We start from the raw sequence: 12,335 nt of genomic DNA, 5'->3' as shown, positions 1-12,335 counted from the left end.
TTGGTCAAACATTTAATGAAGTCACCCCTAATGCCTTGGCAGGGCCCGACCGAATGAGTTCTCGGACCTTATATGGCCTGCGGCCCCGACGTTCCCACGCCCGCCCCACCGTGAGCAGGCCCTGGTTCCTCCCGTGTCCCAGGAAGAAATGTGGCTGATCTGCTCCTCCCGCCTCCACCTCAGACCAACGAGAGAGATTTCTGAGCAATTCAGGTAGCAACAGGGCAGATCCAAGAGATCCTCCATTTCATTTCCATAAAGCAATAGAGACTCGACGGAAGGAAAAAATAAATCCCCAGGGGGGAAAAAACACCCCCAAAATTAACCATACTTGAAGCCCAGGTTTTAGGAAGGAGTGGAGCTAGTTATGCGTAGTCCGCGTTCCTGTGTATTGCACGCCTTTGTCCATTCAAGCACACGGTAGGCTGCTCTCGTGTGTTTCGTGTGGGCTAGAAACCCTTCCTTTTTTGGTATGCACAACAACTTTCCAGGGATGAAAGCATTTCAGACAAACAGGCTGATGTATCTGCCAGATGCAAGCAACATCGCTTTTGACTCCTGGTGACATTCTGTTTGTTACCAGAACCTTCTCTCGCGGGAGTTCGCAGTGTACATAGCCAGTCACAGACGCATCAGGCTTCTCTGCAGCGAAGGTCGGCTGGTCTTTCTGACGCTCGCGTCCTGCGTGGCTTTGACCGACGACGGGGAGTCACAAAAGATTTGGCAGGTTGCTCTGCACGGGTGGAAATCTTTCCCCGAGAATCCTTTAGCTATGGATGCACAACATTTGTTTTCAGAACAGATAATGCAATCTTACTTAAGTTCGAATAAGTCTTGAAGGAGGAAAGGAGTTTAAATTTGTTCTGTGACAAATAATGTTCCCGTTTTTGGGACTGAAAGTAGAAGGCAATATGTGAGTGTTTTAAGTGCTAGATAACTCATGTATATAAAATACTGCAAGGAGCCCGGCCAGCGTGGCTCCGTGGTTGAGCGTCGACCTATGAGCCCAGGATGTGGGCTCCATCCCCAGTAGGGGGCGTGCAGGAGGCAGCTGATCCATGATTCTCCTCATCACTGATGTTTCTATCTCTCCCTCCCTCTCCCTTCCTCTCTGAGATCAATAAAAATATATTTAAAAAATATAGATTTTAAAAAGAACACCCGTGCTTTTTCTGCCGACCTTCAAGTGCAAAACCTCCGTCTTCATTACGGGAAAGGGCACCAGGAGGGAAATGGAGGGAGATTTGGGGGCAGGCATTTCCCTGGAGGGTATGAAAGGCGGACGCTCACATCACTAAAACAGCCAAGACCACTGAGAAGCGGCCATCTATACAGAAAAGGGCAGTTTTTCAAACTCACAGGCCAAGCCAAGCAGGCCCCTGACAGAAATTAATTGAGGGCCTCGGCCCCAGTGCGGCTCCAAACACTCAACACTGAAATGTGGTTAAGCCCTGCCCCAAAGGGAACCAACCCGTCACCCAGATGTGGCTCAGAGGACCACCTGCCCCCAGGGCAGAGCAGGCCTGACACCCAGACCTGACGCCCAGACACTCGGGCGGCCCCTGCCCACCGGCAGCCCCGCGCAAGGAAAGGCGCCCCCGAATCAAAGCCAGGAGGCCCCCGACAGGCACGGGAGGTCAGAGGGCTCCGCAGAGCAGTCGGAAAAGCAGCAGCAACCCGCCTTGGGGGGGATGTCTTAGAGCAGCGGTTCTCAACCTGTGGGTCGCGACCCCTTTGGCAGTCGAACGACCCTGTCACAGGGGCCGCCTCAGACCATCCTGCATATCAGCTATTTACATGACGATTCATCACAGTAGCAACATGACAGTGAGGAAGTAGCAACGAAACTCATTTTATGGTTGGGTCACAACATAAGGGGCTGTATTTAAAGGGCCAGAAGGTTGAGAACCACTGCCCTACAGTTTATCTTCTGGGAGAAAGTGATACTTCTTTAAACACTGGCACCAAGAACACTTGCTATGTCTGCGAGGGCCCCGGAGGCCAAGTCCAGGCTCCATTAAGAGCTCCTGAGCTATGGCCTCTGAGTTCTGTCCCTAGATAACACCTGTCTTGCCCGGCCTGTGTGGCTCAGTGGTTGAACGTCAACCTATGAACCAAGAGGTCAGGGTTCGATTCCGATCAGGGCACCTGCCCGGGTTGCGGGCTCGATCCCCAGTAGGGGGCGTGCCGGAGGCAGCCGATCCAGGATTCTCTCTCATCACTGATGTTTCTCTCTCCTACTCTCCCTTGCTCTCTGAAATCAATAAAAATGCCTTTTAAAATAATAACAATAAATAAATAAATAAGGCCGTCTCCTTGGAGAGAAGCCAAGCCCCGTTTGGCCTCCCCCACCCGAGTGTCCCTGAGCAGGGGTGTGGCGACGATGCCCATGGCGGGTGTGGGTGGGGTCTCCCGGTGTCCCCACCTGGGGGGCTTTGGCCCTTCCCAGCAGGTTCCCACCATGAAGGCGGTTCCAATCCCTGCCGACCACCAGTGACACCTGATATTTCCTGCCCCATTGGGCGGCTTCAGTTCACCGTCTAGCTCTGTCCCAACCCCCGAGACGCGGGATCCAATCCATGACTTGCTAATGGCCTGAGAAAGGTCTGGGCTGAAGGCAGAGCATGCAACCCAATCCCGTCGTGGCGAGCGAACTCCCGTCTGGTCGGCAGGAGACGTCGCCCGCTGCCCTGGAGGGAGGCCTGCAGGGCGAACCACTGCCTTCGAGGCTGGAGGATGCCCAAGAACACTGGGCAGCAGATGTCCTGACCAGCCTTTATTTTTTTTCCTGGGCTTTTCCATGAGAAATGAGTGGACTGAGAAAGCCAGACCGTTTGTGGTGGAGGGAAAAAAAAAAAAAAAAAACCCGAACGGCATTGCTTAGAAAGAGCAAACCGTCGCTGCAAACAGGGTGTCTGCTCCCTTCTCTTCCTCCGCGTGTCGGACCCTCTGGCCCGAGGCCTCCTGCTGGGAGGGAGGCCGGCAGGCTCCCCAGCCCAGGCCCTCATTCCCTCCAGCTCTCCCCCTCGGAGGGAGCGGGAAGGGGGCTGCTGCTGATTCAAAAATCAGACACTTCTGCGGGAACTGGCAGCGACCGCGCTCCACCCCCGCCGGCCCTGGAACGCGAAGTCAGCACCTCGGCCACCCGGCCGGGGCCTGGCCCTGGGTGCCTCCCGGGACCACGATTCCTCTTCCTCTCCTGCCTCAGGGCGGGCCGGGCTGCCAGGAGCTTCCTCCAGCCACCTGGACGGTCCCGGCCAGTGTGCACTTGAAATCATCAACTGCATTCTGGGCCCGTCTGCCCGCAGCTCCCAGACAGATTTTCCTGTGGAAGCTGGAGGCCGGCTCTGCTTAGAGTTATTGGGGGGGGGTTGCATAACAGCCCAGGAGAGGACTGGGAAAAGATAACACAGTTCGCGTCCAATTCCTCTGCTTGGGGGAACGGCAGTCTCTCTCTCTCTCTCTCTCTCGACCGCCCTCTCTCTCTCTCTCTCTCTCTCTCTCTCTCTCTCTCTCTCACACACACACACACACACACACACACATAAACACAAGGCTGGGTGTGCTTTTCCTTTCTGTCTCCACGCTTGAGTTTTCGATTTTCTTTCTCAATCAATCAATGGGAATATTCCAGAAGAGGGCCAGGGTGCTTGCCCTAGACTGGTTTTTTCTGTGTTCTCACGGAGAATACGTCCAGAAGACAACGGAAAGGGGAAAAACACAGGATTACGACGGAGTGACTGCGATCGCTCAGGCTTCTGGAGGAAACATCGTTATGAAATATGTGCCATAGGAGACTGGCCCGTGTGGCTCAGTGGTTGAGCATCCTTTGTGGGCCATACAAAATGAGCCACTGAAAATTAGCCTGCTAGCCTGGCCGGTGTGGCTCAATGGCTGAGCATCAACCTAGGAACCAGGAGGTCATGGTTCGATTCCTGGTCAGGGCACAGGCCCAGGTTGTGGGCTTGATACCTAGTGGGGGGCGTGCAGGAGGCAGCCGATCCATGGTTCTCTCTCATCACTGATGCTTCCTTTTCTCTCTCTCCCTCCCTCTCCCTCTCCCTCCCTCCCTCTCCCTTCCTCTCTGAAATCAATAAAAACATTAAAAAAACAAAACAAAAAAACCAACAGCTGGCAAGAAGCCCGGTCTGGCCAAGCCTTCCCTGAGCGCCAGCCTCAGTTCCGTGAGCCCCTGGCAGCGATGTCATCAGTGTTGAAGCCAGTTTGATCTCTGTCATTTCCAACCACATGAATCTTAATGGATACAAAGCACAAGACCCAACTGATTATTTACTACAGCGTCCACACACACACACACACACACACGCACGCACGCACGCACACGCACGCACACGCATGCAAATTCTCGCATAAATCAGCAATATACAATCTCTCAATAGTCACAGTATTTCCTAAACACTGACTATGATCCCTTGTTAATGCTATACATGGACCAGGCGATATTACAAAATAACTGCATGTATTTAACAAGAACAATCAGGACAGAACTTAGATGGCTAAGGACCGTGATGCCTTCCTCTGAGGTTACCTTTGTCGGACGTGTTCTAATGAGCTCTCCCCCACACAAAACATGTAGGAGTCCGGGTGTGTGTGTGTGTGTGTGTGAATCCTCGCCGGAGGGTATTTTTCCCATTGATTTTTAGGAAGAGTGGAAGGGAAGGGGGAGAGACAGAGAGAGAGAAACACTGATGTGAGAGAGAAGCATCGATGTGAGAGGGAGACTTCGATTGGTTACTTCCCACACTCGGGTTAAACCTGAAACCCAGGTAGGTGCCCTTGACCGGGAATCGAACCTGCCACCCTTTGGTGCGCGGGCTGATGCTCTAATCCAGCGGTTCTCAACCTGTGGGTCACGACCCCTTTGGCGGTCGAGCGACCCTTTCACAGGGGTCGCCTAAGACCATCCTGCATATCAGATATTTACATGACGATTCATCACAGTAGCAACATGACAGTTATGAAATAGCAACGGAAATAATTTTATGGTTGGGTCACAACATGAGGAACTGTATTTAAAGGGTCAGAAGGTTGAGAACCACTGCTCTAATCACTGAGTCACAGGCCAGGGCAGGAGTCCTGCGGTGACAGTGCCTCGTAGCAAAAAGTCGTTTTATTATTTGAGTCTCTGGCTCTCCCATGACATGTCCCATCTAGCAGGGTGGAGCAGGAGGAGACGGAATTCAGATGCTCACAAGAGACCATGAGAAGTGAAGACTCTACCCCAGATCTGAAAGGAGACATGAAAATAGCCACAGAAGACAGACAAGGAGTTTTCAACTAAAAATAACCACGTAAAAAAAAAACACACACACACATCGAAAAACATTTCCAAAGAGCCCAAGTCCCATTTCAGTTGTTGAGAGTGGCCAAAAAACCTTCAGAAACGCACGCTCTCACCCAAAGGGGGAAAAGGGCTCCCACAGACTCCACATTCTCATGCCAAGTCCCAACCTTCCAAACTGGAGTGATATTTTATGAATCGGTTTATAAGGCCCTAAAAATAAGGAGCTCTAACCGAAATAGGATCAGCCTATCTCCTCTCTGGGAGCCCCAAGGACTGAGAGAAATGCAAGCTCAGCCCGGCCGGCGTGGCTCAGTGGTTGAACGTCGACCTAGGAACCAGGAGGTCACGGTTCAATTCCCGGTCAGGGCACATGCCCGGGTTGTGGGCTCGATCCCCAGTAGGGCATGTGCAGGGGATAGCCGATGCATGATTCTCTCATCATGGATGTTTCTATCTCTCTCTCCCTCTCCCTTCCTCTCTGAAATTAGTAAAAATATCTTTAAAAAATAAATAAAATAAGAAATGCAAGCTCAGTGGTTCCCTCCAGCTGGCCTTGACTGTATCGGCCCCTCTATGCCCCTCGAGAGCATGGCGGCTTACTTGCCCCTACTCACAGGTCAATCCAGTGCTTCCTGGAGGAGGAAGACTTATCCGACCCCCTCACCGGCATGAGCCAGCTGGCCACCCCTGCGCCATGGTCCCGGCTGGGGTAACACAGCCTTAAGGGCCAGGCCCAGGGGCATCCCTGGCCACCACGGTCAGCCATGAAGACCCCAATCCCGTGGGAAAATCTGGGTCCCTCCGATTCACCCTTCCGGGAAACTCCAACAATGCCAGCCGCTGGCGCCTCAGTAATAAATCAACGTTCCCTGTTGCTAAACTCCCAACGTTCGATGCTGATGATAAGCCTATTAATAGCGGCCATTGTCCTTCTCAACGGAGCAACCAAGTTCACCGAGACCCCGGAGCAAAGGAAGAAGGACCCAAAGCAAACATACACCTCTCTCCCTGGTCTGCGTTCCCCCCGGGGCAGGGCCTCCAATATGCCCGTCTCTCCGGCACGCACGACGGAGCCCGGGGAGGTGAGACGTGGGGGAGGCTATTTTCCAAGCTGCCTCAGGAACTGCTCTCTGCACCTCTGCATGACTGCTCTTGTTTTGACTTGGTTTCCAGCACATCCTCCCCGCCCTGCCTTTGTGAATAGTTTCATTTCCTTTGTTGGAGGCTAAACAGTCCGTCCTCCAAAGGATGCCTCCACTCCAACCCCAGGGACAGAAATGCAAACGCCAGCGCAGTTTATCCTCTCGTCAGCGATCCTCGCGTCACGCCCCTGCCGAGGGCGGCGGGCCACCGGCCCAGCATCCCACGCGCAACTTGACCAGCCGTGGACGGTGTGGGTTTGAGGGGAGGGGAAAGGAGGTTTCAACGGGCTTGCCCCAGGGCAGTGATGGCGAACCTTTTGAGCTCGGCGTGTCAGCATTTTGAAAAACCCTCACTTAACTCTGGTGCCGTGTCACATATAGAAATTTTTTGATCTTTGCAACCATCGTAAAACAAAGATTTATATGTTTGATATTGATTTTATAGATCTAAATGCCATTTAACAAAGAAAAATCAACCACAAAAATGAGTTCGCGTGTCACCTCTGACGCGTGTCATAGGTTCGCCATCACTGCCCTAGGACTTCATGGTACTTGGTAGTTTCCACTGATTTTACCCTGAGGTCCAGCCTCCCTGCTTTTGTGAGCGTGGTGGAAGGAACAGAGCAAAACCCTAATGCTTGGTGGCATTCTCTCTTCGTCCACCACTCGGAGCTCCCTGGGGTGGCAGGGATGACCTTGACCCAGCACGGTCAGCTCCCGTGCCTCCTAGTCCAGGGGGGGCCGCCACCTGGGCAGGGTCAGGACAGCTCGAAACAGCTGAGCGGAGCTGCAGGGCTCATTTCTAAATAACCAAGTCGCCCTCAAAGAGAGGCACCGCTCACGCAACTCCGCTGCGGGTGGGGACACACCGTGGGGGTGGGTCAGGGAACGTGCGACGGCGCCAAATGGGAGTCGGTCGTCCCATCTTCCAGACTCACCTGTTAGCACCTGGCAGAGCGGGCCCGGGGCCTGGGCCTGGGCGGAGGGGCTGGGTGCCAGGGACCATTTGCGCCTGAGCAGGTGTTCTCGGCCGCCGTGTGGGCCCCGGGAGCTGTTGAGGGGCTGGAGGAGCACCTGTTCCTGCCCCAGCTGGATGAGGCCGACCTGCCCGGAAAAGAAACACACAAAACACGGGATGTCAGTCACCCTCGTTCACACTCACCCGGGACCCAGCAGCCCAGGGGCAGCAAGGCCTGGTTCCCACACCTGGGCTTTCTCTTAGCAGGTGGCCCAGCGTCCGGAGCCCGCGGAGGAGCCTGTGTGTGCCTTGAGGCATCCCACCCGCAGCTGTGGGTGGTCCAAGCGATATATGCAGCAGCACCCATTTTCCAGGCTTGCTTTGAAATATCGTGTTATTAATAAAAGCAAATTTGAAAAAAAAACAAATATGATTTTTAAAAGATTTTTAGAGAAGGGGAAGGGAGAGAGAGAGAGAGAGGGAGAGAGAGAGAGAAACATCTATGTGAGAGCAAACATTGATCGGTTGCTCCTACACGCCCCCTACTGGGGATCACACCTGCATGTGTCCTGACCGGGAATCGAACCAGCAACCTTCCGGTGCACAGGATGACAATCAACCAACTGAGCCACCCTGGCCAGGCCAAACTTGATTTTTAAAATAATTTTTAAAACCATCCCCAAAAGTTTACCTGAGGAGGAGACCCCAAACGTGTTGGGAATGAATGACAATTCTGTCCTTAATGAGAAAATGGGTCTCCCCCGTGGGGATACTTAGAATTAAATAGAGGATGGAATCGGTCAGACATGTACCCTTCACCAGAATTGAACCTGCGACCCTTCCGTCTACAGGCCAATGCCCTGGCCACTGAGCCATGCCAGCCAGGGCCGAGGGTTTGTTTTTTAACCAAACAAAGAACCTAAAAATGAACCTGAATATGTTAGATTTCTAAACACAGTGTGAAGGGTCGAAAAGTTGTTAATCACCAAATTTGTAAGTGGGGCCCAAAATTCTTCAAAGCCCCCTAGAAAGGGGATTGCCAAGAGTTGCTGGATGATCAATGAAACAAGCTTTGTAAATTGAACGAAAACTATAAGAACTAGGATTTTTCATCGGTCGCTTTAACACAGCGGTTCTCAACCTTCTGGCCCTTTAAATACAGTTTCTCATGTTTTGACCCAACCATAAAATTATTTTCATTGTTACTTCATAACTGTCATGTCGCTACTGTGATGAATCGTCATGTAAATATCTGATATGCAGGATGGTCTTAGGCGACCCCTGTGAAAGGGTCGTTCGACCGCTAAAGGGGTCGCGACCCAGAGGTTGAGAACCGCTGCTTTAATAGAATGAATATTAATTCACGCAGACACACACCCACACATACACACACACACACACGATGTGTAGAACTGTTCCCCGAATTGGGACACACTCCTTCTCCAGGATCCTTCCTTCTCTCTGCCCCATCCTTTGTCTAAAAGCGATGACATACTAAACTAGCGTGTCTCAAACCAAAGTCCCCTGGACGTCCGGGTGGAACCCAGAACGTGCCCTCCTGCCAGGTCCCCAAGCGATACTGCCACTGCCACCCGGGGACGACACTCTGAGACGCTCTGCCGCCCCCACGACACAGCGATTCCTCCACGTCTCGAGCTGGGACCTCACTCAGGCCTCGCGAAGCAGACCCCTCCACCTTCCGCAAGGCAATCGATCGCCCCACCCGATCGCCGACAACCTTCCGTCCTCAACGCACAGGGTGAGACCATATGGACGGCTCTGAGCAGATGTCAAGGTCTCTAATTCATTAGAACGTCTGCCAAGAACAACTCAGAGATTTTATGGCCCAAATAAAACTCTTATAGTTGGCGGTGCGTGACCCGCAGGGAAGCACGGCCTGCGTGCCTCTCCCCTGAAGTTGCAACTCGAGCGTGAGGTCCTTCGGGGAGACCAGAGAAGCAGACGGGGGGAGGCAGCGGTGGGCTGCGGGGGGCCCACAGGTACAGAAAGCGGGTTCGGAATGGGCCATGGGATGGGTCCCGCCCGCACGAGCCCTGCACTCCCTGGAGGAGACACTCAACTCTAACAAGGGGCTGGATGGACTCTTCCCGAAACGCTCAGGCAGCTGGAGGTCAAAGGTCGCCTGGGGTCTAGCCCTTTCCAAGCCAGGTCGAATCTTTCATCCCAGGGATCTGCATTCACAAGGCCCGTGAGCAGGTAGTTTCAATGGAACTCGATACAGAGAGAATCTGACGTCGGTGAGAAATCCTACGGGTGCCAACACGCGGCCTAGCCCCGAGGGGAGATTTTACTTTAGAAGGTCTTGCTTTTTAAAAAAAAAAAATTTGTTATTGATTTCAGAGACAAAGGGGCAGGGAGAGAGAGAGATCCATAGACAGGTGCCTCCTGCAAGTTCCCTACTAGGGATGGAGCCCGCAACCCGGGCATGTGCCCTGACCATGAATCGAACTGTGACCTCCTGGTTCATAGGTCGATGCTCAGCCACTGAGCCACGCCTGCCGTCCTGGTTTAGAAGGTCTTGTTTGGAGGGTCCCACATCCTGGCTTGTCACCTCCTCTGCGCCCCCTCACGCCACTGCTATCATCAGAGACCCCCACGTCAATAGCCAGAAAGGCTCCTCCTTGCCCCGGGCAAGCGATCCCCCAAAGGAGGTCCCAAACCAGCAGCAGCACCTGGGACCCTGCCAGGAATTCCAGCTCTCGGGTGGGGTGGGGCCTCGCCACCAGGGAACAAGTCTTCCGGGGGAAGTCGGATGCCAGCGCCAGGATGAGAACCATGGCTCCTGGGTGAATTCCAAATGCCTCGGGTGGGCATCCAGGGCCCGGCCTCACCTACTCCACACACCTGTCCATTCCGCTCAGCTCCCACCATCTCCTAGAATAACCACCTCCCATCCCGATCCCACTCATCTCGGGATGGGCCTGGCCTCCACCGGGTCTTAGAACCCGAGACCCACCCCCGTCAGCCCCAATCCTTGCCTGCAGGCTCCACCACACCTTTGTCCTGGGTGGTTCAGGCCCGCCCTCCGAGGAACGGCCGGCATCTCTCCCTCCCTCTCTCGGAGGCTGGATGGGAGCCAACCAGAGAGGCCTGCGCTTGGCAGGTGTGTGACAGTGAGCCGGTTGCTGTCAACAATGCTGGCTGCCTGGCTGATTTATAGCTGGGAAGGCCTGGGAACGGCCTGTGGGGCAGGAGCAGAGACGTGTCTCCCAGGCCTGGTGGCCAGCTCTCACTCAATGATTGCACAGGCTTCGCCCACGGCCTCTCTCCACGAGCAGCTAAGGGACTCGCTCTAAGATCACAGCCCCAGACGGCCGGCCGTGCAGTCTCATTTCCTGAAGAACAAGAACGTGCCTTGGCTGGCGTGGCTCCATGAGTGAGCGTTGACCCATGAACCAGGAGGTCACGGTTCGATTCCTGGTCAGGGCGCATGCCCAGGTTGCGGGCTCCATCCCCAGTAGGGGGCGTGCAGGAGGCAGCTGATCCATGATTTTCTGATTCTCTCTCATCACTGACGTTTCTCTCCCTCTCCCTTCCTCTCTGAAATCAATAAAAATATTTTTTTTTTTAAAAAAAGAACAAGAACATGACTGCGCATCCGTGCGCAGGGAGAGGTTAACCGGTGGCTCTGCGAGGCCCTCTGAGGTTCTGGCTGCAAAAACCTCTCCCCCTGGACACATCCGAGGTCGGCCGGCTGCAGCGGCTCAGAGTTCAGGAAATGAACTCCAAGAATGCGATCCGTCTGAGATGCCTTCAGTTCATCATCCCGTCTCCAGCTCCGTTTTCTTTTCCAAGACGTTGCCAACAAAGCGAAAGTTCAAACGAGGGAATCTCATTACGTGCCCTGGGTGACGGTCACGGGCAGCCCGACGCCCCGGAGCGGTGGCGGATGGACAAGGTCACTTCAAGGCCACGGGGGCGTCTTTGCAGAGAAAGCTTCGCATTCTCTGGTCCAAGTTCTTCCCTGTCTGTCCCTCTGTCCTTCCAAATTCCACCAACTGTTCTCTGCCTTCTTCTTCCGTTCCTTCGCCGCCACTCAACTATCTCTTTTCACGGAGCTTCCAACAACGGGCTTTGTGTCTTGCAAGTATGTTTACGCTGCCCCCGGATGAGTAATATTCATCAATGAGTCACCCGGGACGAGGCCCCTTCCCGACACCTGTACCAATATAACGGCGTGTGATTGTGCGGTTTGGTCTACTTGCTCCCTTCCAAATGGTCCCCGCACCATAGAGTTTTTGCCAAGACGAATTCCCGCTGCTGCTCTATGTGGCCATGTGGTGTTGCATGAAAAAGCAGGCAATTTTCTAAGCAATCCGGAGTCTGGTAACTCTTTGTTTGTTGTTATTAATCCTCACCCGAGGATATTTTCCCACTGATTTTTTTTTAAAGAGTGACTGGAAGGGAGGGGGAAAGATAGGGAGAAAGAGACACATCGATGTGAGAGAGAGACATATCAATTGGCTGCCTCCCGCTCGTGCCCCAACCAGAGCTGGGGATCGAGCCTGCAACCAAGGTATGTGCCCTTGACCGGAATCGAACCCTGGACCCTTCAGTCTGCAGGCCGACGCTCTATCCACTGAGCCACACCCGCTAGGGCATGGGCCCAGCTTCTTAACCTCCTGCAGTCCGGAGCTCCCGGGTGTCCGGGCTGGTCCCAGCATGGCCCTGGCAGCCCAGCCTCGGCCACGAAGCGGGGGACAGAGCCTGACGCGTGGACTACCCAGTTTGTCAGCGTTCATCGGTAGCAGCAGGGTCACTGCTCGGCTACCCGACCCTGCAGGCAGGGCCCGGCCCCCCCTCCCCCACTGTGTGTCCTCACGGGCAGGGGTAGCAGTCCTCCCCTCTCTCACCACAAGCGGCACAGACACTCATTCCAATCTTGGAGTTCCGTCTCCACTGCCAATCC

General features: G+C 54.0%; 1 protein-coding gene across 1 annotated transcript in view; it reads right to left on the bottom strand.

Annotated features, from left to right (window-relative positions):
• Positions 1-12,335, bottom strand: part of ADAMTS17 (ADAM metallopeptidase with thrombospondin type 1 motif 17) — an 86,058-nt gene that overhangs the window by 69,395 nt on the left and 4,328 nt on the right. The window contains exons 2-3 of the mRNA XM_006771776.2: positions 9,997-10,208; positions 7,386-7,551 (exon numbers count right to left, since the gene is read on the bottom strand). Of these exons, the coding sequence (XP_006771839.2) occupies positions 7,386-7,551; positions 9,997-10,208 (378 nt within the window). The remainder of the gene's footprint in view (positions 1-7,385; positions 7,552-9,996; positions 10,209-12,335) is intronic.

This window comes from Myotis davidii, unplaced genomic scaffold (genome assembly GCF_000327345.1).
Source record: "Myotis davidii unplaced genomic scaffold, ASM32734v1 scaffold164, whole genome shotgun sequence".
Lineage (NCBI taxonomy): Eukaryota > Metazoa > Chordata > Mammalia > Chiroptera > Vespertilionidae > Myotis > Myotis davidii.
This window is presented reverse-complemented; position numbering and strand designations above follow the sequence as displayed.